The sequence below is a fragment of the Equus asinus genome, chromosome 5, assembly GCF_041296235.1.
Source record: "Equus asinus isolate D_3611 breed Donkey chromosome 5, EquAss-T2T_v2, whole genome shotgun sequence".
NCBI lineage: Eukaryota > Metazoa > Chordata > Mammalia > Perissodactyla > Equidae > Equus > Equus asinus.
This window is the reverse complement of record NC_091794.1, coordinates 113,245,072-113,271,267: the sequence shown is the minus strand read 5'-3', so window position 1 is coordinate 113,271,267 and position 26,196 is coordinate 113,245,072. Positions and strand designations below refer to the sequence as shown.

General features: G+C 47.0%; 1 protein-coding gene across 8 annotated transcripts in view; it reads right to left on the bottom strand.

Moving 5' to 3' along the window:
• Positions 1–1,519: 1,519 nt before the first annotated feature.
• GNB1 (G protein subunit beta 1) overlaps positions 1,520–26,196 on the bottom strand; it is a 78,866-nt gene continuing 54,189 nt past the window's right edge. For all 8 annotated transcript variants that reach the window (XM_070511318.1, XM_070511317.1, XM_070511323.1 and 5 more), the window contains 9 exons: positions 21,254–21,292; positions 19,002–19,108; positions 14,309–14,372; positions 13,176–13,338; positions 8,266–8,332; positions 6,183–6,384; positions 5,156–5,372; positions 3,484–3,599; positions 1,520–3,227 (listed from right to left, as the gene is read on the bottom strand). In XM_070511318.1, the coding sequence (XP_070367419.1) occupies positions 3,493–3,599; positions 5,156–5,372; positions 6,183–6,384; positions 8,266–8,332; positions 13,176–13,338; positions 14,309–14,372; positions 19,002–19,108; positions 21,254–21,292 (966 nt within the window). In that variant the 3' untranslated portion in view covers positions 1,520–3,227; positions 3,484–3,492. The remainder of the gene's footprint in view (positions 3,228–3,483; positions 3,600–5,155; positions 5,373–6,182; positions 6,385–8,265; positions 8,333–13,175; positions 13,339–14,308; positions 14,373–19,001; positions 19,109–21,253; positions 21,293–26,196) is intronic.

Below are 26,196 nucleotides of genomic sequence, written 5' to 3'. Positions count from 1 at the left end.
GGGCCGGTGACTTGGACCCAAGGGGGCAGAGGCTGCAGGTGTGGCTGGAGGAAAAGGGAGAAGGGCTGGCCCCCTGGAGGGGATGAGGCCAGGAGCGAGAGGTCATCTCCCAGGTGAGTCAGGCATCGGAGGCTGAGTGCTAAGGGGTCCCGCTCAGGCTCAGAGAGCGACTGCAGACTGTGGCTCCCACTAGCAGCACACACACCGCTTCCTTCAACACAGGAGCCGGCTGCTCTCAAATGCCCCTGCTGGCACCTGTGCTCAGTGACTGCTTTGCTGAGAAAGTGGGACAGCAGCCTCGAGGCTAGCAGAGGGGCTGTGCTGTGCAGCTGCGACGTCAGGGTGCAGGAGACATGCTGGTGCCAGGCTGGGGCACTGGACACAGGGGTTCCTGAGGGGAACAAGTGGCCATCTGCAGGCCAGCCAGCCTTTGGTGAGGCTCCATTTGACCTCGTATCCACCTGTGCCACCTGAGGGTGGGCCACTACCGGCAGTTGTGCCCCTGCTTCTCGACCCCAGGAGACCCTCCTTCTGGAGGACTCAGGCTGCTTGCCCAGGGAGCACCTCAGATGCTCTCTGGCATTTTCTAAGACAGTTGGCAGCATTAAAACTTGCAAAGAACAAATTTATTTCAGGAGAAGTGGGGGAGGAGGTTGAAGCCAGGTGAACACTGTTCAGGCTGCCAGTCACCCAAGAGACAGCGTCCCTGTTCCCGGCAGAAACGCACAGGAGACCTGGCGTGGGGCCGCTGAGGCCCTCCCCAGACGAAGTCCGGAGGCCCCTGCTGCCTGTACTTCCAGACAGTGGGAGATGGAGCCGGGCAGGATGCTGCCCACCGAGAGCCAGCTTCACTTACTTATGAAAAGTACCAGCGTGTGACCCGGGAAGATTGCCAAGTTACCTTTTATAACCTCGCAGAACCTATAAAATAAAGATGGTGCGTCCTTTGGCAGAGAAGGCAGGGAAGGGACGCCGGGAGGGGGAGCGAGCGGCCTCCTCAGTAATACTCGTGTGCTATGCTTGGTTCTCACGCTTTGGTGGCAGATGCTCATGTTTTCTTACAAGATGCAGTTCTTTTATTCAGACTATGATGAAAACCACTCAGTCAGCAGGAAAGCATGTCTCTGGAGTAATGTCCTCAGATCTCTTAAGGAGAGAAGAGGAGGGAAGGGCCGCCAGGTGGGGTGCAGGTGAGAAGAGCAGGATAGCGGCCTCAGGAGACCCACATCACCTGGGGAAGTGGCCTGAGAGTGGATGGGACAGGGTGGTCTGGGTGGTGACGGTGGCCAGGGCTGCAGGACCCTGCTGCTGTGCAGAGCCTGTCTGAGGTCCACTGCTCCTCTGATGGATTCTGTGATGGGGACAAGGATGGGCAGAAACGTGGGCAGCTGAGGGCTGGTGAGGCACTGGCCACCCAACCACGTGGGTGAGACCTCACTGAGGAGGGGGCAGCCAGGGGAAGGCGGCCACCTCCATAAACTGAAACACACCAGCAAAAAAGCAGCCACACCAAAGTCCCTCATGTCAAACTGCTTTATTACATCTTAAATAACAGCACAGTTTAATATAGTATCTATCTTGCATCCAGCTTCCTTGCAGTACACCGACCTTAAAATTAAATACAAAAGGTGAGGGGGCAGGGTGCAGAGAGCTCTACAGAGGCGGCGATGGAAAGACAAGGAAGGGGCTTCGCTTGACTCAACTCTGCCAGACCCAGGCCTCCGCATGTCACAGCACAGCTTTGTACAGGATGTTGCAGAGGAACAGGATGGAGAGAAGCCTACTGCTGCTCTGGGACAGTGCTCGGGGTGCAGGGGAGGCCCACACACTGCTGTCTAAACGCTGCTGCTGAACAGCAGACTCGAGACAAACCAGGAGTCTGCGAGCTAGAAAACGATCTGCCTCAGATGCAAAGGTGTGCCCCGCAGAGAGACAGGCTGCAAGAGATGCATAAAGAGGGGCCGGGGTCTCCAGTCCCTGCTCCCCGCCACCCCCGCCAACAGCAATCGTTTGGAACAGGACTTGTTTTTTAGAGAAATAAAGAAAACAGTGACTATCCTGTCACTCAAGCGTGTGGAGCTGCGTACTGTGCTGCTTCCGACGCGTGTGCACAGAGAAGTGGACAGAGCCGCGATGGTTACAACTTCAAAGAGGTTATTTCTTAAAAGAAAAAGAACATCTAAGGACTGAGTCCTATATGCACTTTTGAGCATTTCTACAGCATGCGATTCTAAGAGTAAACCCACCCAATATGGCAAACGATCAAATTTTTTAAAATTTAACTTAGAAAGTTTGAGATCATTATTTTCAAAACATTGATTTGTACATTGTTTCATACACAAATAATTGACTGACTATCCAAGCACAGGACGGGCACCTCTCTTGAAAATAGAGGTTTCTTGATGTTTGGGGGTGGGGCACGGGGTAGTGTTAGGCTATTATTATAAACTTCCCTCCAACTTCACAAGGAAACCCAAGGTGAGATTAAAAACTGAACTGAGAAGGTGGAGGATGGGTTGGGGAAGAAAAAGGTCCTGATTGGAGTTTACTGTTCATCACGCATTCAAGACAACAGCGCGTGCTCGGCTGTGTCACTTCTTAGCATCGTTCTTTCTACGCCATGTTTGTGCGCAACAACTGTGTGACACTGGACAAAAAATAAAAACCAGGGACTAAATTTACATCATTAACAATTTCAGAGAGCCTGCACTAGACTCTCTTTCTCTGTTTCACTAGTGAACATAAAGGAATATATTTTAAAAAGGAAATATAAATGTTTTCAAAACCCTGTTACAACACGACCTGAAATTTAGAACCAATGACAAGGGAAAGTCCTCAACTTGTTGCATGAACCTCACGAAACAGGATCGCTGACCTAAAACTCAAATAGACTAGCGAAAGGCCTGTCTGTCTCACAATTACACTCCAGTTTACCTTCTGGTTAACATTTTTATTATAATAGTATCTCCTTTTATATTCATTCAAGACAAAAAAGAAAACAAAGACAATGGTCCCGGAAGGAATGCATGTCTGTTGAGTTTACAGCACAGATTCTTCTCTTAATGGGAGTTGTGCTCTTGGTTTCAGCATAAGTGAAGGAGAAAGATCTTGCCCTTTGAAGTTCTGGGGGGAGGTGCAGGGCGCCCACGTTAGTAGGGGATTGGAAATGCTATCACTGTAACGCTTCAAGGTTGGAATGGTCTTCCAGTCACCGTGGCATCCACCTGCTGTTTTAAAGAATTTAAAGAAATGTAAAAAGAAACAGAACATCTAAATTCAGATCTATAATCAGTGTTACTGCTCTTTCCACGGCTCCATCTGTGTTTGCAGCTGAGGGGCACATTACTTCAGGCTGATGTAAATGCTTACCTTACCACAATTCCAAGTTAACTCACATCCAAATTAATCTAGAAACCATGACTTGCAAGTTCACTTGTGCTCTGAGAAGCACGTGGAGGTATATGTGGCGAAGGGCATTACTACCTGTCAGCTCTAGTTCCAGATCTTGAGGAAGCTGTCCCAGGACCCCGTTGCCACGGCCATCCCGTCATCAGTCACCCCCAGGCAGCTGACACGGTTGTCATGCCCAGCCAAGACACCTGGGAGCAAATGACAGCACAGTCACTCCGGGTCCCAGAGATGTCCCCCAAGCAGTGACGCTGTACAGGGCTGGTGGCAGGTCCACTCACTGAGGCAGACCCAGAAGCCCCGAGGTCAAGCCACCGCAGTGCCTCAGCATCAAGAAAGGACCCAGGAGGGAGAGGAAGTTTGGACAGAGGGGAACTGAACAGAAGCACATCGCCACTCTCGTCCAAGGCGAGTAGAAGTCAAAGCACTCCTGTCTCAACACAGCGAGGACAGACCTACAGCTGTGGGGCGGCAGGGGGAGTGTTCAAAGAACCAGAAATATACGGGAGAACCTGGTAACCAGCCTGTCAAAGACAGCATGATAACAAGGCAGGCAGAAACACATGACAAATAACCCAGGCCTTCTTGCACCAACTCCTGAGCATGCATGATGGTAAGCAGCTTAAATAAAAATGGAACAAAAATCATGACAAAAAAACCAAAACCACATCAATCCCAGGGCAGTTACAACATGAGAGTGTAAGACTGTGGGCTGTTCTTCATTACTGTGACCCCTAGGGCCTAGGGCAGGGCACAGAACACAGAGAGCTGGTGACGGACGCCGAGAGGGAGGGCCACCGGGGCTTCACACAGTGACCCCACACACTGAGATGGGCCTCCTATTGATGGTCGGCTGTCCGGCTTGGATTATCACCAGCCAGAACATTCCAGTCCTCCCAGTGGACCCTGAGGCTAATTTCAGAGAGCCCTGGTCCACCTCCTGCATTCAGCAGTGTTACAGCTGAGGAAGGGACCAGCTCCAGCTGGAGGAAGCAGTGCTCTCTGCCAACAGCCTTGGCTGGCTTCCACAGTCCTCAGCGGCACCATGACAGGGGACTGAGAGGGCAGAGGCAGTGGGAGCTGGAGGGTATGAGAGAGGGAGCAGGGGAGAACAAGGGGGAGTTCAACCCAGAGGCAGGAAGGAGAGCCATCCAAAAGCGGGGAGTCACGGGAAAACCCCAGACCCAGTCTCTTTCCCTTCTCTTCTCCCTCCCTCCCAAGCACTGAGATAGGCAGAGATGAAAGACTCTAAAAGTGTCAATTCCGCTCAGTTGCCCTCAATGGCCATTTCAACACAGGAAGTTCTCGTCTTTTGTACAACTTGTGTTTTAAGACACTTGACAACAACACACCCGCCTTTGATGTGTGAATTTCACTTTATACATTACTGGGGCATGCCTGCCGGAATGCGTGCTCCACACTTAGATGGCAGAGCTCCAAGATGTACAATGGGAGGAGAGAGAAAGCAAGGCAGGGGCCTTGAAGACTGGGCACTCGCCCCTTTCCTGCCCACATGCACCTCACGAGTGTGTGTGGGAAGAGGTTCTGGTGCCTGGACACCACTAGCCTGTCACGTTCCTCTGCTGGGCCACACCATGGGGCTGGCAGGTGTACTCGGCTGCAGCACACGTTTCCTGCCAGTCCAACTGATCCAAACCTAAACCTTTCAGCTTAAGTGAGCCATGTCCATCCTGAGAGAGATTACCTGAGCATACAGGAGACGCAGAAAGGCCCCATGGTCACCTACCAGCCCTGTCGGCTTTGAGCGCGTCCCAGACGTTGCAGTTGAAGTCGTCGTACCCTGCGAGGAGGAGGCGCCCGCTCTTGGAGAAGGACACGGAGGTTATCCCACATATGATGTTGTCATGGGAATAAGTCATGAGCTCCTGATCCGCACGAAGGTCAAACAGCCTGCAGGTAGCGTCATCTGAGCCAGTGGCAAATGCGTTGCCATTTGGAAAGAACTAGAAAGAAAGCGAATCAAGACAGTGTGCAAATGCACAAAAAGAAATACTGGAAATACGGACTGCCCAACAGCAGGGCTACTGCTGCCACAGGAGAAAAAAATCAGCAAGGGCTGGGCTCAGGCAGAAACAGGGAGACCGCACCAAAGGGACGGGGGTCTGGGGCCTAGGACACGCTCGTCTTCCCCACGGCAAATTGCATTCTATCATTCACTTCCACGAGGAACAGTCAGGGTCCTCCCCGGGAGGCTGGCGCTTCTCTGCAGGCTGCCAGCAGCCAGGCCTCACGGAGGAAGGCGGAGAAGGAACCCCAAACAGACACGTCCCTCGCCTTCTCCGACGAGGCTGGCCCCTCCAAGCAGGGCAACATGCAGAAGTGAAGGCTCCTGCATTCTGCATGCCCCGACTGGTGGGCAAGGCTCCTGCTCCAGGTTCAGCCCCAGCCCTGCAGAGCCTATCCTGACGAGGTTACTGCCCTGTCTGTCCCCCAACTAGAGGGAAGCCCTGTGATTCCCATCACTGGCTCACCCCGGGACCAGGAGCAGGGCCCAGCACAGACACAGCACCAACCTTTGTAAGACAAACGGTCAGTACAGAAGTAGCTGGCTTTGCAAGGACAGATCACATCACATCACACCTTAGTTTTCTATGGGGAGGTTTTTGTAAATTAGGTCATATTCACATAGAAAAGGGAGAGCAACTAATTCTGAAAACATTTTAAAACTTGATGTATTCTACGGTTTACAAGAAGTAATCTAACTTGCTAGCACCTGGTGAAGGACCCCAACCACATCTTAACCCCCAACTTACACAGATGGCATTGATGTCAGACTCGTGGCCGGTGAAAGTTTGCCGGCACATCCCTTCTCGCACATCCCAGAGTTTGGCTGAAGCATCACAAGCACCAGAAACAAACAGTCTGGCATCAGGAGCGAGAGAAAGGCTCATAACATCCCCGGTGTGTCCAGTGAACGTGGTCGTCTGCTGGCCGGTCTCGATGTCCCACAGAGCACTGGAGCAGAGCACACGACAAGCACAGTCACCTCACTTTCTCAGACGGCCAGTCAGGTGACAAACGGTCTTTCAAACCACCCAGGACCACAGTAAACATCTGTGCTTTTGCTTAAGACAAATCTGAATTTTGTAATGCAATTTTGTTTGGAAGGGAAACGAGGCAAACCAACAAACCCAATGCGGATGAGGACGTGGCCAGACGCTGGGTGACTCATCTCCACAGTTCAAACGCCAGCAGGGAGGGGCCAGGTCTCTTTGCAGCAGGGACACTGGAGGCTGTGCCACACACGTGAGCTCCGTGTGCACTCGCAGGGGCAGGAGGAAGCTCCTGGCTAGCGCCCCAAACGGGGCACAGCATGTTCTATCTGCGGCTGCCAGCGGTGTGCCTTCTGGGGTCCCACAGGTTGGGATGCAGAGATAACCCCAGGTAAAAAACAGCTCAGGGCAATGCTGAGGCCCCCTGGCCCTTTCTTGGAGCCACAAACAGAGTGGCTTGGTGCTCCCAGCGGCAGAGTGGAGCTCGGTGCCCCTCGGCTGTGAGCTGTGTGGCTACTTAAAGGGTAGAAGAGAGGAGGCAATGACAGCACCATCAGCCGAGCAAGGACGGCTCTGGAGGGGACAAACCCACGTGTTCGTGTTGTTTCTATGCTTCAACCCATAGAAAGCACCACCCCCGAAAGCTGCTGGTTTCATTTTGGCCTCACAGAAAATCGGGCTCAGCCTGGCAACACAAGTCCAATCAGACTGTTTCAACATAAACTGCACAGGGCGTTTCCTTGCTAGGGCCTGAGGGCCTACAGAAAGGAAGCAAGACATTTCCAGGAGTCTGAAAAAAATTATTCATAAATGAAAAAGCTTTAAAAATATCTTCTAATAAAGAAATTCCTCACAAAATTAACAGCCAAGATTATAAATCTTTTGTGAACCCATGAAATTTATACAAAAAGGACACCTTGTAAAATAGGACGAGTTGGATAAGAACATCAGAACCAGAGGAGGACATCCCCTTGCCATGACTGGGCGTCTGTGCAGCTGCCCAGCCAGCCAGCCAGCTCCTAGCTGCATAAGGCCTCTAAAGATCAGGAAAACCCAGGAGGACGGTTTAAGTCTAAAATGACTCTTATTGGGGCGCCGGCCGCGTGGCCGAGTGGTTAAGCTTGCATGTTCCGCTTCGGCAGCCCAGGGTTTCGCTGGTTCAGATCCTGGGCGCAGACATGGCATCGCTCATCAGGCCATGCTGAGGCAGCGTCCCACATGACACAACTAGAAGGACCCACAACTAAAAGTATGCAACTATGTACTGGGGGGCTTTGCGGAGAAAAAGGAAAAAAAGAATCTTTAAAATGACTCTTATGAAATAACTAGCTGATCTCTTAAATTATATGCTATGGTGCCCAAATGAAAACATTCTAGAGTGTAAGTGGGCTTCTACGTATAAGTAAGGTGAAAACTCTGAAAATTAAGAAGTTTGATACAATCCACTTGAAATTGTGGCACCTGCTGTTTTCAGCCAGGCTCTCCGTCCACAGTGAGACGGTGCTCTCCTAAGAAGGGGACAAAAGCACGCTCCACCACAAGGGTGCAAGCGGCACCCCAACAGGGGAACACGCAGGGACAAAAGCAAAGCAGGCACTTGCCCCCACTGTGGTTTCAAGATCTATGAATCAGTTCTTAGTTGTTCAAAATTAAACTCTGAGCTTCAAAATCTACAAAAAGTATAAGGAACTCACTCATCACTCACTGCCACTTGTGTTCAAAGTCTCGTGGCCACTGCAAATTAAAATGTCCTCATGAACGTTCAGAATCTTATTTCCTACGTGTCTAGAGCTACAGGTGTGAGGAGAGCAGGAAGAGAAGGGTGCAGAGCTCATGTACTCACCAGGTGGTGTCTCCAGAGCTGGTGACGATCTGATTGTCATCCAGGAAGCGGCAGCAGGACAGGTAACCTGGAAAACAGACCTAGACGATGACCCCACTCTGCAAGCCCCCGATTCTACGGTCTTGTAAATTGAAAAACGTGTTGGCAGAACAAAGATACCTGCAAGTTCCACGTCTAGCTTCAAACAAAGGTCTTGTCAGCTACCCCGCCCCCTGCCTCGTGTGCAGTGAAGAATGAACAAATCCCCACAGTCACCATGCTCTGCTGGGTGAGAGCCACAGTGTGGCCCACAGGCCAGGAGGAGCTGACACCATGATAAAGATGTGGCAGTGAGCACAGCGCCCATGGGCTGGCAGGCACTGTGAGCGGGGCCTGGCAGCAGTGAGCGGGAAGCGCGCACAGCCTCCTCTGCTCCTCTGGTCACCATGTCGAGGCCGGGGGTCCCTCCCAATCCTCCTCATTCGCTCACTTCATAAGAACTGACCCGGTGCCCGGAGTGCCTGGGACACGTCCATGAACAAAGGGGCACTTCTTAGCCTTCCTGGAGCTCACACTTTGGTGGGGAGAGAGAATGAAAATAAAGAGCCCACAAGAAGGTGTGTATGTGTTAGGGAAGGAACAGGGAGCAAGCGATCTGCAGAGGCCCCTGAGCCCCAGGAAGGCACAGCCAGAGCCGGGATCGGGTGCCAAGCAGGGGCGTGGAGGTGTCTTCCGTGAGACGGTAGCTGCGGTAAACAAGCCGGGGTGGAAGCAGCAGTGTGCCGCTGGCTGCAGTCTGTCGGACACAGGGTGGGTGCTGATGGGCTCCTCCCTGGGGTGTTGCATCTGTGGAGGGGCGGGGCCGGAGACCTCAGGTGAAGACAGCCCTCCCAGTGGTGTGTGTGTTAATGAAGTATTTTTAAAAAAGCAGAGGGGCCAGCCTGGTGGCATGGTGGTGAAGTTCACGCACTCCACCTCAGGAACCCAGGGTTTACAGGCTCAGATGCTGGGCGTGGACCTAGCAACGCTCATCAAGCCACGCTGTGGCAGCGTCCCACATGAAGCAGACGGGGACTGGCACAGAGGTTAGCTCAGCGACAATATTCCTCACACACACACAAAAAGCAAACAAATTCTAGAACTGAAAACAGAAAATCTGACATAAACAGTTTAGTGGAGGTGAGAAGTCACATGAACCTGAGGACAGGTGTGAAACGACCAAATCTGAAGACGTGGGAGACTGAAAGGAACGGAGCTGAAGGAACCTAAGGGATGGTAGGAACGCGCACTCGCTGGAGTGCAAGAGGAGAGGGGACTATAGGACAGGAAGTGCACCTGAAGACATGGCCTAAAATCCCCCAATTTAGTTAAAGACATGGCACATCACAGTCACACTGCTAAAACACAAAGAAAAATCTTCAAAGTGCTAAAAGAAGACAAACGCCAACCCAGAATCATCAAAAATATTCTTCAAGCATGAAGGAAAACAGGGGTCGGCCCTGTGGCCGGGTGGTTAAGTTCGCTTGCCCCACTTTGGTGGCCCAGGGTTTCGCTGGTTCAGATCCCGGGCGCAGACAGGGCACCGCTCCTTAGGCCATGCTGAGGCAGCGTCCCACATGACACAACTGGAAGGACCCACAACTAAAAATATACAACTATGTACCAGGGGGATTTGGGGAGAAAAAGGAAGAATAAAATCTTTAAAAATAAAAAAAAGAATGAAGGAAAACAGGCATTCCCAGACACGTGAACGTGGAGATGAGACGCTGCTGGCAGACCCGCACTGACTGTCAGAGCCGCCGCAGTGCGCCTCTCAGGCTGAAGGCCCAGAAGGAACTCGTGTTCAGGAAGGAGGGAAGGCCCCAGAAGCGGAAAACACCTGAGTGAATGTAAAAGACTATTCACATTTCTTCAAGCGGCTCAGGATGTTGAAAGGACAACTGGAACACTGCACTGTGGGGTTCACACCACATGGAGCCGCCAGGCCTGCGGAGATGTCAGAGAACAAGGAGGCGGCACACAGGCCTTTGGCTGCGAGGTTCCTACATCTCACAGGATTAACTCCGAGTAGACTGTAAAAAGTTGAGTGTGCACTGTAGTCCCTAGATAAATCGCTCAAAAATAATGCAAAGAGGTAACCAAAAGAGCCAACAAACTAAAATAGAATTCTAAAAAAGGGTCAAGCAGCCCAGGGCCGGCCCCGTGGCATAGTGATTAAGTTGGCATGCTCTGCTTCAGTGGCCTGGACTCAGTTGCTGGGCATGGACCTATACCGCTTATTGGTGGCCATGCTGTGGCAGCAACCCACATACAAAAGAGAGGAAGACTGGCAGAGACATTAGCTCAGGGTGAATCTTCCTCACCAAAAAAGAAAAAAAAAAAAAAAATCAAGCAGGGGCCAGCCCAGTGATGCAGCAGTTAAGTTCGCACGTTCTGCTTCTGCGGCCCAGGGTCCGCCGATTCAGATCCCAGGTGTGGACGTGGCACTGCTCATCAAGCCATGCTGTGGCAGACATCCCACGTATAAAGTAGAGGAAGATGGGCACAGATGTTAGCTCAGGGCCAGTCTTCCTCAGCAAAAAGAGGAGGATTGGCAGCAGATGTTAGCTCAGGGCTGATCTTCCTCCAAAAAAAAAAAAAAAAAAAAAAAATCAGGCAGCCCCAAAAAAGGGAGGAAAGGAGAATGATGGTAAAGCACCAGAGCTCAGTCAAATTGTATCAGCACCACACAGAACAGAAATGAACTCAACACCATGGAAAAGGAAGAAACCTTTAGGATAGATGAAAAGCAAGGCCCAACCACAGTTGTGTGTCACTTAACAACGGGGCCGTGTTCTGAGAAATGTGTTGTTAGGTGACGCCGTCACTGTGCAGACAGCAGAGTGCACTGACGCAAGTCTGGGCGGCACAGCCTATAGCACACCTAGGCTGGATGGCAGTGATCTTGTGGGACCGACGTTGTCGTTAACCTAAGTGTTACGCGGTGCGTGACTGGATGTGCTGCCTGTAAGGGACTCTATGAAGATACAGTTAAATCGAAAGAAAAGGGATTGGAAAACATATACTATGCAAACAACAGGCGTACGAAGGCTGGAGTGACTATTATTAACGTGAGATAAAGTAAGTAGACTTTATGACAAAGAAAAATCCGAGCGAGAGACAGACGTTTCATCATGGTAAGAGAGTCAGTTCATCAGGAAGATGTGACAGTCTTAAATGCGATACACTTCTACTAACAGAGCTTGAGGAAGCAATAATTACAGAATTAAAGAATCAGAGGAAGCAAAAGTTCACAGAACTAAAGGGAGAAATAGATAAATCCATAATCAGAGATTTTAACATCCTTCTCTCAGCAATTCATAGAAATGAAGATACAGAAGATGTGAACAGCATCAAAGTCTTCCACTGATTAACACAATGAGAACACTGCCCAACAACTGCAGGAAAAACTTGCTTTCCAAGTGCACATGGTGTGGTCAACATGACAGACCATTTGCTACATTAAAACAAGTCTCAATAAATTTAAAATTAAAATGGTACAGAATTTGTTCTCTGAACATAATGGCATTTAGTTAAAAATCAATAATAAGAAATTATCTAAAAAAACTTCAGATGCTTGAAAATTAAATAACATACTTTTTTTTTTTTGAGGAAGATTAGCCCTGAGCTACCATCTGCTGACAATCTTCCTCTTTTTGCTGAGGAAGACTGGCCCTGAGTTAACATCCATGCCCATCACCTTCCTCTACTTTATATGTGGGACGCCTGCCACGGTATGGCCTGACAAGTGGTGCACAGGTCTGTACCCGGGATCTGGACCAACGAACCCTGGGCCACTGAAGCAGAGCGTATGAACTTAACTGCTGTGCCACCAGGCAGGCCCTAAACAACATACTTCTAAATAACCCATGAATCAAACAAGTAATCAAAAGGGTCTTAAAAATACTTCACGTTGAATCCTACTGCAGTGAAAGCCATGCCTAGAGGAAAATGTATAGCTTTACGTGCTCATATTTGAGAAGGAAGAAAGGTCTAGGTTCCACTGTAAGAAGCTAGAAAATTAAGAAGGAAGCAGCCCCAAAGCAAGCAGAAGGCAGGTGAGGAATCAGTGAAATACAGGGAACACGTCTGTAAAAGGACAAGGGACAGACTCTTAACTGGCCAAAATTAATTTAACAGACTGCTTGACTGGAATCGAAAGCATATGCCTTACTCCATTAATTATGATGATTCCTTTGGCTGCATGTGAAGTAGGTGAGCCTAGCGGGGTATAATTTTGAGAGCTTAGAACACAGCCACAGAAGTAAAATATTAGGACGAGACCGTCTTTTTCAGAAACACCATGCCTTTCGTTATGAAGAATAACTGTCACAGGTAAATTAAACCTGGTAAAATCATAAGCTGCCTAGCACTTAAAGCTGGTCCTGTTCGAAAGAAATTAAACAGCCTAGGACTCTAATCTGTTTCCTTTGCGACAAGAGTGCTAGTTGGTATAGGTAAGTGGGACGATTGGTAAGGAGGTGTGTGGATAAGTGCATATGCGTGCACATATATGCAGACCTGTGTGCGTCCACATATGTTTAGATGAGGAAATCTTTGTGGAAAGGTGCTCAAGATGGAAGATGGTTTAGAGGAGACAAGAGATTGAACTGTGTTATGTTAATATTCAAAAAAAAGGTGGCTGCTACTAAGGGAGTTAGCTAAGTACCCGAGATCCTTGAAAATGGGACATGACAGTGACTTAAATCCAAAGGTTTCTTACTAGTAAAAGCATATCATGGCCTGTCTTGATTTCATTTTCAGAATATTTCTGGCCATTGTTGCAACCAATCTCATTAAATAATTGTTGACAAGAGGTAAATGTCCAAAGCATGTACCACACGTCAGGTGAACAGTGCATGTCACTTTAGGTTACTGATGAGAATGTGTACCTGTATGTCCGGCCAGTTCACGGCTCACACGTACATTCCCTTCACGAGTTTTCAGATTGTAAATGGAGCAGATGTTATCCAGGCCACCGCAGGCCACATAGTTCCCAGAAGGGGCGTATGCACAGGTCATGACCCACGAGGAGCGCAGAGGGATGGCATGGACCTAAATGACAGAACACAGATGATGCAAACACGCTCAAGTTCAAAACATGAACTCCTGACATTATGGTTCTATTTCTAGTCTTCAACTTTGTTGCACAGGACATGATAAAATAATAGCCAAAATTATTTTAAGAATAATTTCTATGTGTGGCCAGTCAGAAAAAGTATAATTTAATTAGAAATCCAGTGCTGCACACCAATTTAACCTCCAGGTTTATCAGAGTCTTCACTTCCAGTTAGGCAGGCACTTAAGTAGTAGTCGTATGGCTTCTGATTAAAATTACGTATTAAAAAGAAGACAACTGACTGACCTGTCAAAATGGCCATAAATTCATTTACAAAACAAAATGTTTTTACTGAAGTTAGCAAACTAGACATTATTGTAACTAACCCCAGCGCACACCTCCCCATGCTTTGGATAGATTTGTGATAAGTACTGTAGTCTTTTATAGACATTTACTATTGTCCAGTAAAATACAACTAAATTTGATCTTTTACACGTTTGACCAATGATAATACTTTTTCATTCAATATGATACAACCTTGGATCAAAGTTTTAAAACAGTTTCATTTATTCTTCAACATATAATGCCTTTCAGATTATCTTTTCTAAAAACTAATGACTAAATGAAAAGCTGTACTTCTGTATTTTTAAATAAAACATGAAACTTCCCAGACTGAGCTAAAACTGAAATCCAGGTCTCCCAGAAACGTTAAGGAGGCATCTCCCTCCCACCTGCTCTGTAAAGAAATCACAGACTCCAGCAGATGGGCCTGGTCCAGCAGTGGAGACGAGTAAATATGCCAGTCACATGACGTGGCTTCTATCTGACCTATGTGACTTTACGCTAAACACAAAACTCACTGTGACCCCCTTCCTCTCCTGGGTCACACATTTCACATAAGTGAACCCGAGTTTAAAAACCCGCCTTTTCCCAGGTGGTTTTTCGGGGGGATTTTGCAGTCCCTACCTTGTTTGTGGTGTAGCTATCCCAGATGATAAGTTTACCATCCTGTGAAGCACTAACTAGAAGCCTGGAGGAAAAAGACAAAAGCAAACCCATCAGCACCGCAGAGACCAGCCAAAGGCAGCCGATGAGAACGACACCACAGTGACACCAACATGTGCTCCAACACTGCATTTGACTGAGATGAAGCACAGTTTTAAAAAGTTCTCATTGTGAGTCCAACTTTGAAAGCGTGAAAGAAAATATTCCCACAGATAATAGAGTTCAGAGTCAAGAGCACTTGGCTTCAAATGTAGACTAGATCACCAAAGCCACTGCCTTGGTCAGCTAAGACAGGCTGACTTCCTATAACTGCTTCTGGTTAGTTTCTGTTCATTAGAAATCAAATTTGAGACATACAGATCTTTCAAGAACCAAAGGTGGTAGAACATATTTAGTATACAATTTTCTGTTCCATTCTGACATATAGAAAGCCTAGATATAAAGGATAATAAACTTTCAGATATTCCAAATTCATGAGACATTTCTCACCCAAAAAGCCCCATGAAAATTTCCCAGACTGAGCTAAAATTGGAATCCAGGTCTCCTAGAAACGTTAAGGAGGCACTTACCTCCCACCTGCTTTGCAAAGAAATGACAGACTACAGCAGATGTGCCTGGTCCAGCAGAGGAGACTAGTAACTGTTATGAATTTTTTTCATGACTCTTTTCTTGCCCTGGGCAACTGCACTAAGTTTGGGATCTGTGGGTTGAAAAGGTGCTCTCACTGTAGAATTAAGACAGGATACTGCAAAAGAAAAGCATAACTAACGGGCAAAGGAAATTCAAGTAAGAGTAAATTCTGGGAACCACAGCTACTCACGAGATAGCCTAAAGAACTCTGTCCTACATAGAATATGAGGTTCTCAAGGAACGGCAAGAAGGCTCCACTCACAATTCTAGGCAGAGATGCATGGGTATGGTAAAAATAATGATAGAAAGATTTTTTTTACTTTTAAAGATTTTCTTAAAACACACAGGTTTTAACCATTTCAGCCACAAGCATATTTGGCTTCTTGAACTGATCAAAACCTGAAGGCAAAACTCATTCAAGTCGCTCTGATAACTTTGACACTTTTCATCAAACTTTATGTTCCGATGCACAGAGCACAAACTTCCTTTACCAGGAGTTAACAGTGAGTATGGAAAGGAATAAAACGTTTTCAGCGCTGCGTCACAAAATTTATCACAGAACTAAACCAAAGGCAGGCCCAAATCCTATTATTTTTCACATATAATTTCTTAAAGCAAATTCCTGTATCAAGGTTCAGTTATAAACACATTAGGCATTTAAAAATATTCGGAATAAGGTCCGCTCTGCTCTCTTTCTGTCTGGCCCTTCTAAGCACAGGCTTTGAATGGAATCAGAGCCAATGTAAAGAAGCTCATCCTCCAGAAGGGTCGGGTCACCTTCAGAAAGGTCTCCTGGTCAGAGAGCTTAATATTTGCTGACTCGCCCAGGGGTTAGAGAAATGTTAAGCTGCCACTGATCCTCCAGAAGGTGAGAGAAGACACACCTCTTAACACCAGACAGGACAACGGTCGGAGAGTCAGGCCAGTTTGCCTCGTGGAGCTTTCAGCCACTCATGAATCAGTTACCATAAGGCCCCACCCACCCCAAACACAGAGGCAAGAGCCAGGAAGGAAGCCAAGGGCTCCAGACGCTGAAAACAGGGGTCAGACAGTGGGCCAGAACCAAACCCGCCCACCCTTCACCTCCCGGGCGGAGGGAGGGCTCTTGAGCCTAGCTGGTCAGTCCTGTTTCGCTGTCACTTATAAGAAGACTTCAGCAGGCTTTAGAAAGGGGAGAAAAAGCTTAACATTAATTCCAGTGACTGAAAGAGACTCTCAAATGTTATAAAAGGTAGAATGTAACCTCAGTTTATGAAGGCAGGAAATATGAAGATGACTCAAGTAAAAAGTATACCCTGGGGCTGGCCACATGGCGCAGCGGTTAAGTTCGCACACTCCACTTTGGCGGCCCAGGTTCACAGGTTCGGATCCCAGGTGCAGACCTACACCACTCGTCAGCCATGCTGTGGTGGTGTCCCACATACAAAACAGAGGAAGACTGGCACAGATGTCAGCTCAGGGCTAACCTTCCTCAGAAAGAAAAAAAAAAGTACATCCAAAATTTTTAAGAACTATTTTGGACTTTAAAGAGGCAAAAATTTACCTATCCAGAAAACACAACTATCTAGAAAAAATAATCTCTGAAAAGCTCTGGAGAGCAGGGATCCTTTTGTTTTTGATGGTCAAACAGAGCCCCCATCTAAGGGCATTATGAAGTGAAACTGTCCGGTCTAAACAGCAGCCACAGAGCACAGGCCCACACACCCATCACCCTGCCCAGGAAAGGGCACAAGACAGCACACCCCGCTGGCCCCCACGAGCTCTCCCACGCCACCCCTCCCACAGAGCAGCCACGACCCCAGGCTTGGGGTGGCTCATTCACGCCCCTGCTCCTCTTCCTTCCCACCCTGGGGCTGTCCAAGCACAATTTGTGTTTCAACCAACGGGACAGAAAGCCTCACATGTGGTGATCAGGAAGCCTGCAAGACCCAGTACCCGCCCGCCCTCCCTCCACATCCTGACCCCTCGCCTCGCCTCCACTGCTCTGGCCACGTACCTGCCTTAGTTCTCTGAACGCAGCAGCTGCCTGTAGCTCTCAGTCACCCTTCAGGGCACAAGTGGTGTGTCACCTCTGCAGGAAGCCTTCTAGACTCCTCAACCGAGAGCCTGGCCACTGCAAGACAGCACACTGCCTAGGGAGCCAAGAGAGCTACTGGGCTCCAGAGTACTGGGCTCTGGGTACTGAGTTCCCAAGAACCGGGCTCCTGAGTACAGACTTCCTGAGTACCAGGCTCCTGAGCACAGAGTTCCTGAGTACTGGGCTCTGAGTAGCAGGCTCCTAAGTACTAGGCTCCTGAGGACCAGGTCCAAGTACAGCCCAGCTCAAGTACTGTCTATCAGATGTCCTATCTAGTCAGGACACTGATGTTCCCACAGATGGAGGAACAGCCCCAGAGGAAACAGACTGTTTGGTTATTATCTATTTTGATGATAAATTCTAAGGTGAACAGATTAGTAAGGGTATTTTTATTTCTTTCTTATTCCTTTATTCTTTCTGAATGCTCCCATCATTAAAATGCTCTAAGTTAGCTCTCATTTGCATTGTAATTGTATGGGATACTGTACAGAACAAACTAAAGATAGAATCTTTTGTTCCACAGCTATTTCACTCTAAAGCAGACAATTTCATGAACAAAGACAAAACTAAGCAGAAAATTCCTCTCTGACAAACACAAAAAAAATACTACTCAAAGAAAGGCACTTGAAGAATCATATGTTAAGTATTTGAAAGAACATGTTATAGGTACGAAGTCATACAGCATTTTTTTTTTGGGGGGGTGAGGAAGATTGACCCTGAGCTAACATCTGTGCCCATCTTCCTCTACTTCATATGTAGGACGTCTGCCACAGCATGGCTTGACAAGCAGGGCTGGGTCTGTACCCAGGATCTGAAGTGGCAAACCCCGGGCCACCGCAGCAAAGCATATGAACTTAACTACTGTGCCACCGGGTGGCCCTGCCCATCCTTCTCTTTTTTTGCTTGAGGAAGATTAGCCCTCAGCTAACATCTGTGCCCTTCTTCCTCTATATATGTGGCACAGCATAGCTGACAAGTGGTGTAGGTCCACACCCAAGATCTGAACTCAGGCAAACCCGGGCTGCTGAAGAGGAACCCTCCACACCACTACGCCAGGGGGCTGGTCCCCACACAGCATTTTATTTAATTATTTGGGTGGAAAAGGTAGAAGAGAAACCTTCCGGTAGCGCCTAAAAGAAAAAGAGAAGAGAGTTGAATAGATTTCCTTTCAGCGATGCTACAGGTTTAGGGAAATGGGGTGGAGAAAGGGGAGGGGAAGCAAGGACCCGGAGCATGACAGAGATTAGACACCTGGCAGAAAAAGAAGTCCCAATAAGGGGCAGAATTTAAAGTGGAAATGACAAGCCCATGAAGGGAATTTTCTCGTTGGGATGGTAGATAAGAGGAAGGTGGGGCAAAAAGGCCAGCGGAGAGACCGGTGACAGCAGCTACGATGCACATTCTCAGGTGTCTGCCAGGGGCTCCAAGAAGAAAACCAGCAGCAAACCTGTGCACAGCCCTTGGGACACACATGTCAGTATTCTAAGGCTCAACACACTCAACCCTCCCAGGACCGCATGAGGCAGATTTTATCATCCCTGAGCCAGGGCACTGAGACCACGAGAGGGTACTGGCCAAGATGCCACAAGGAACAGCCTGGAAAGAGGAGGAGCCACAGCACAGAGAGGTTAGGTAACTTCCCCAAGGTCACACAGGCACTGCATAATGGAGTTGGGAAAACAAGGTGGGGGGGAAAGGAAAGATCAGAACTAACACAGACATGACTAGGACGGTGAAGAAATGACAGTGTACGACCTGCCTAGGTAAGCAGAAAAATGGACAGGGAATGTGCACCTGTGAATGCTATACTGGCCTGCCCAGATATCTGATACAACTTCCTGATTTTTTTTTACAAATCACAGCAAACGAGCTCAGATTATTTTCCCCTAGAAAAGCAACAATCCTTGAACATACCCAGCACTACGTTTTGCTCATGCCCCCACACACCTGGAATCCGTGCCCCAGTGCATGGCATAAATCTTGGCCAAGTGTCCCCTCAGCGTTCTCCTGGTGCGCATCTGGATTCTTCCCACAGGGTCGATGTTGTTTGTGATCTTAAAGATAAGAGTTACTGCAAATTAACATTCTGCGATGACACATCTCCCGAGGCCTTCTCTCCCTCCCTCCTATCCCCTGGACAACACCGGCACCCGTCAGGGCCCTGCTGCTCACCCGCTGGGCCACCCCATTCCTGCCCATCCCCCAACTAGCTCTCCACTGTGACTTCTCCATTTGGCCGTGGCCTCTGCCTTCCTTTCGCGACGCTCACTCCGTCCACTGCTCTGCCTGGTCTTCAGGACCACTGTGCTCCCCTTGCTCTGCCCAATGTGCACACAGGCCCAGTGCTGGCCCACAGGCGCCTAACTCCTCCCCTGCTCTCTCCTCCATCTCACCAACTGCTCACCAGGCCCAGCTCCTCCCACCTCTCAGTCCTGACAGCGCTGTCAGCCTCCATCACAACCTCATGCACGCCCCCATGCTGACAGCGCTGCTCACCGTGACCCGGCTGTGCACTGACGCGGACAACAGTTAGAATCTACTCTGTGCTACTGTTGCTTACGGCACAAAAAGGTATATGCAAATCTGCTGATCCACGCCAACATATAAAAAACCTGACATTAATGATTTGGGGCTGAAAAATGGAGTAAGTGTCTCACAATAATGGGTTTTTAAAAAAGTATAGTCCAAAGAATGTCTGAGAATTCAAACTCAGGTAATTCTATAGAATCACGAACATAATTTTTCTTTCACATTTCTGTTCAAGTCTTTCGACAAAAATATTTGTTTTCTTAATGAGGTACAATTCACAATTTAAAGTATACACAATTCATAATGTTGTGCAACCATCATCTCTACCGAGTTCCACAACATTTTCATCCCCCAAGAGGAAATCCCGTGTCCATTAAGCAGTCACTCCTTACTTCCCCTCCCCAACTCCTGGCAACCACTAATCTATTCTTTGTCTCTACAGATTTGCCTATTCTGGACATTTCATATAAACGGAATCATACAATATGTGACCTTTCACATCTGGCTTCTTACATTTAGCAGAATGTTTTCAAGGTTCATCCACATTGCTACACATGTCAGTAATGCATTCCTTTTTATGCCTGAGCAATATTCCATTGTACAGATACACCACAATTTGTTTATCTACTCATCCACTCATGGAGATTTTGGTTATTTCCACCTTTTTTTTTAAGAGATTACAAAGACAACTTGAATTTCTTTTTTTTTTGCTGGGAAAGATTTGCTCTGAGCTAACATCTGCTGCCAACCTTCCTCTTTTTCCTCCCCAAAGCCCCAGTGCACAGCTGTATCTTTTTTAGTTCGAAGTCCTTCTAGTTCTTCTATGTGAGCTGCCGCCACAGCACGGCTGCTGACAGACGAGGGCTGTGGTTCCACACCCGGGAACGGAACCTGGGCTGCCGAAGCAGAGTGGGCTAAACTTTAACCCCCAGTCATCAGGGCTGGCTCTGTCTCCAACCTTTTGGTTACTGTGAATAGTGCTAAAAACATGCATGTCCATGTACTTGCTTCAGCACCAGTTTTCAATTCTTTTGGGTGTGTGTCTAGGAGTGGAATTGCTGGGTCATAATCTATGTTTAACTTTTTGAGTATCCACCAAATTGGACTTTAAAAATCAAAGTTCTGGGGCCAGCTGGGTGGCATACTGGTTAAGTTTTTGGGTTCCACTTTGGCGGTCCCAGGTTCACAGGTTTGGATCCCGGGCATGGACCTACACACCGCTCATCAAACCAGGCTGTGGCAGCATCCCATATACAAAATAGAGGAAGACTGGCACAGATGTTAGCTCAGGGACAATCTTCCTCACCAAAAAAAAAAAAAAGAAAGAAAAGAAAAGAAACAAGAAATCAGAGTTCTGAAGCAAATTTTGTTAAAGAGAGGAGCTACAAAATACCTTATTTTAAGACTGTAATAATATTTTGCAACTCTGACCTCTGTAATAGTAAGTAATTATTTAAGCCTTGAGAGATACTTATTTTTCATGTAAAAAAACCACTACTTCCTATGCCTAGCATGAGAACGACTTCTGAATGAAAATGCGTCAAGCAGTGATTTTACATCCTCACTGTGAGTACAGAGAATCAGCTCAGTTCCCTCCAGAGGTTCCAGGTATAGGCAACACCACGCACCAACCTCTACCAACCGGCGGCTCTGTGTGAACTGGCTCTTACCTGAGAAAGAGTTGCATCTGCACACGCTTTCCTGGCATCCTAGGAAATAACAACGGTAAAGGGCACATTAGTCATGTTTCAGATACACTGAACCCTCAGTCCCCACACCAAAGCCTCAGGAAGCCTCTATGAACTCTTAGAAGTCTGCAAAAGCAGAATGTAAAAGGATGGAGTGCTCTCCCTCTAACACCCGGGAGCCCAGGGCCATTTTCACGTTAGCTGGGCAATACTTCAGTCTGCGATCACACTCTAATAACACAAAGAACTAATAACAGAGAGCTAATAACCCTCAAATATGTTCAAGGCCTGCAGCTCATCTCATCTAACCAGTACAAGCCCCCATGACCCAGAAACGTGGCCCATACTGCAAGGACCACACTGGAAGCTAGGGCGGCACCACAGAACCCCACAGCCGTGTACAGCCTCCTCTCCTGCCTGCTGAGGCTCCCACACATTCCACAGACCAACACACACGTCTCCCTCTGCCTTTCTAATGGCCCAGGAGTCGTGGGCCCAGCGAAAAAAGTCTAGAAGGCATTAGCTGTCCAGCCCAGAGAATTTTTCTTCTAGATCATGTTAGCCAAGGACTTCGTCTTCAAGCCACACATTCGCTGATGCTAAACTCAATGGAAAAGAGCAGAGGGTCTGGAGTTAAGACAACCAAATTCAGGAAGACTTTCCAGATGTTCTATCTTGTTATCTGTTTTCTTATCTAAAATACAACCTTGTGAAGCAGGTAAGAACTACAAAGGGATACACGGAAGCTAATGGAAATGTTTTCACTGTCTCTAAGTGATTAAAGTTACTAGAAAATAAATCTTGAAATCTCAAATTAGCATACATGTTTTTACAAATAGAAAGCCTTATGTTATGAAATGAGACGGTAGCTTTAAAAGGGTCAAAATTTGAGTCTGGGAATAATTTCACAGGACATGATGACAATTTCTAAGAAGAAAAATGGTTCTATCATGTAATCATCTGACCACCTGCTTTCAAAATGGCAACTGGCCACACGACGGCCTTTAGACGCAGCCAAGTGCTCACGCAGGCGGTGTCCCAGGAGAGCGCTCTCTAAGGGCAAACTACCTCACTGCGGGTAATTTTTATTTCATGAAACTGGTAGGAATATTTACCAACCAAGAACATGGAATTATATTTGAAGAGATTGTTATTATAAATGTACCAAAGATCTAGATTCCAAATTCAACTTTATCTTATTAGAAGTCATTGTGCTTAATTAATTACATAATTAAAACACAAAAAATTATGGAATCAAATATTTCTATGCCAGCACCTAAATCTGGTGTAAGAAGCAAGTGGAGGGGCAGATCCAGAGCGTCAAGGCTTTCATCAGCGTGTTCTACCTGCCATGCACTTAGCTTAATACGTATTTCTGAACACCATCCTTGCTGTTATACATGGCTTATAATTTTAAAAGAGAATAACAAGAATTTTTTAACGGAAAAAAATGAACTATGGGACTTTAGCAACTTCACCTTGGTTAGTGCCCGAAGACTAAATTAAATCTCCTAATGTACCATATAACAGACTGTAGGGAGACTATTGATAAACAGAGGGAAAAACCATTTTAGAAACCAAACACAGGGCCGGCCTGGTGGCGCAGCAGTTAAGTGCGCATGTTCTGCTTCGGCAGCTCGGGGTTCACAGGTTCAGATCCCGAGTGCAGACATGGCACCACGTCCCACATATAAAGCGGAGGAAGATGGGCACGGATATTAGCTCAGGGCCAGTCTTCCAAAAAGAGGAGGATTGGCAGCAGATGTTAGCTCAGGGCTAATCTTCCTTAAAAAAAAAAAGAAAAGAAAAGAAACCAAACACAGACAACTTCAATTCAGTCTTCATTTCAGCAAACAGGTGCTTCTGGAGACGGGAGCAGCATTTCTCAGAACGAGCATCTTCAACTTCCAACAATCCAGGAATAAGTCTTCTAATGGAAACATCTCTTTAACTACTTAACAAAGACAGAAATCTTCAATCTCTCTTAGATCTATTTCAAATTTAACGGACTGGTGAAAATGTGCATAATGGGTATATTATTTAGTGCAAAGGCTTCTATACTGTCTATGATGAGAAATGTCACTGAAGGTAACAATTCACCTTTTTTGTCCCCTTAAACCAGAGGAATACATCCAAACCATTAATCGGGCAGTTCCTTAACCTGTCTGGATGTTTGTCAAACACAAAACAACACACAGCAAGCCTCCATCCTACTCAGTCCACAGAGAAAGCCCCCAGCTCTGCTCAGTCACTGGATGGCAACACTTGGGACGCTGCCACACCGTGAGTCTTGCTCACTCGCACGGGTTGGCACAGACGCTTTGTAAAAAATGTGCACCTGTACATTTCATGGAGTTTTTCTTAATCCGTCAGGCAGCCTGTGTATTTTAGGACATGCCACGTTTCAATCAAACACCCTTTGAGAGTTAGTTGTTTCTTCACAAGTCCAATCAAAAGGCGGCTGAGACAGTCCTTTGAGGTCTTTCAGCTCACCAACCAATCTAAGAAAGCGAGCAGCCCCTCTCAGAAACCGCTGCCACTACTTGTGTGGCACTTATTGCGCCCCGCGTTCTGTAACAAGTATGGATTCCTTCGCCAACAGGGAAGAAAAGTGTTTTTCTCATTTTTTAAAGAAAGTCTTCCCTTCCCTTTGGTGTAACAGACTCAAACAGCCTTTGCCATCCCTGTATTGTGCAAAGAAATTAGCGCAGGACGCAGCTTCAGAGACAAAGCCCGTGCAGAGGCGTGCAGTTTGGCTGCTCTCCTCAAGGACAGCCCAACGTGGGAGCCGTGAGCCACATGAAAGGCAGCGAGTGCCAACAGAGGGGTGCTGTTTAACATAAAAGCCATGCTGAATTCTCAAAGTTTAGGACAAAAAAAGTGTAAAACAATAAAAATATTAATTATATGTTGAAATAATATTTTAGATGTACGGTTTTAGATACAGTTTGTTAAAAATGAACTCCACCTATTTCTTTTCACATTTTTAATTCCACATGTGGCTCACAGCACAGCCCTGTCCTTTAGGAGGACGGCCTAAGCTTTATATCGTCATTGGCTCTAAAAAAATGGGAAAAGATGCAACATCAACTTTCAGCCTTTATTTTTCTTCCTAATTTGGATGTCTTTCACCTATGCCATACAAACTTTATCTGCTATGAACAGATCTGAATCTACTGTTCATGAATAACAACTCATAAACAACAAAGAAGTTCTGACTTCTAAATTCTGGGGGGTAGACAGACATATTAAACAAGTCTGATCAGAGCAAACCATTAAAAACAGTAAGTCTGGGGGCTGGCCCAGTGGCATAGTGGTTAAGTTCACGTGCTCCGCTTTGGCAGCCTGGGGTTTGAATCCCAGGCATGGACCTACACACTGATCATCAAGCCATGCTATGGTGGCATCCTACATACAAAAAATAAAGGAAGATGAGCTAACACAGACGTTAGCTCAGCAACAATCTTCCTCAAGCAAAAGAGAGGAAGACTAGTAACAGATGTTAGCTCAGGGCCAGTCTTCCTCACCAAAAAACAAACAAACAAACAAACAAACACTAAGTCAGCCTTATTTTTATTGAGCTATATCAGATCTTTTAAATGTTAAGATTTGAAATTCTTTCAGTAAAAAGATATTTTGTTTCCTTTTTGGCTGTAGATCTCAGATAATTTCATTATCTTTTCTCAAGTTCAAGAAGAAGTTGGCTAAAATGATGCTGATGCTTCTTTCTCCAATTACCAGTAGGATTTCTGAACAAGTAACTGGCCATTTAAAAGGAAATAATTAGGCTCTATCCTTATAGTGATCTCAAAAAAATAAATTGTTGTTTAGACATGGATGGAAAAATGATGCTCTGAAGGATGGCTCAAGCCTTGTAGCTAAAGCCAAAAAAGTCAGAGAGAAAGCTCCTTCATCACAGGGACAAAAACCCACCTAAATATGTTGAGAATACTGTTTTTCCTGATAAAGCCTCCTTTTTTTTTCCTCTGGCTCTTCATATTAACAGTCTCAGAACATTCATATCAACAGTCTGAGAACAGAAACATCTAACTCATATTAAATGTTTCTCTAGAAAATATTCATTAAAGGCACGGCCTCACAAAATCAGAGGAGAGCAGGACGCATTCCTTTTAGACCTGCTCCTCCTCCCTTTTACAAGCTCAGAGGCTCTGCAATGGAGCATTATACACCAGCGACAGATTGGAATTTAACGTTTTAGAACTCTGTGAATGTTATTTTTTGTACAGGGCAGAAGAATTATGCATGGTTGTTTTTATCTTCAATTAGATGTACCTGCTCTAATAGTCTATCTAATCAAAGGTTGTAGACTCCGGGGCTGGCCCAGTGGTGCAGTGGTTAGGTGCGCACATTCTGCTTTGGCAGCCCGGGGTTTGCCAGTTCGGATCCCAGTTGCGGACATGGCACTGCTTGGCACGCCATGCTATGGTAGGCATCCCACATATAAAGTAGGGGAAGATGGGCACGGATGTTAGCTCAGGGCCAGTCTTCCTCAGCAAAAAGAGGAGGATTGACAGCAGATGTTAGCTCAGGGCTAATCTTCCTCAAAAAAAAAAAAAAGTTGTAGACTCCAATAATCATCCCTAGGGAACATCTCTTCAAAATTTTTTTTTAAGAACAAATCAGGCACATCTAAAACACTTTATATTGTTGCTGCTAAGATTAATGTATGCACGTATGTACACATGTATGCAGGGAAGGACTGGCCCTGAGCTGACATCTGTTGCCCATCTTCTTCTTTTTTCTTTTCCTCCCCAAAGCCCCAGTACATGGTTGTATGTCCTAGCTGTAAGTCTTTCTAGTTCTTCTATGAGAGCCACTGCCACAGCGTGGCCACTGACAGACGAGTGATTTGGTTCCGTGACCAGGAAACAAACCCAGGCTGCCAAAGTGGTGAGAGCACCAAA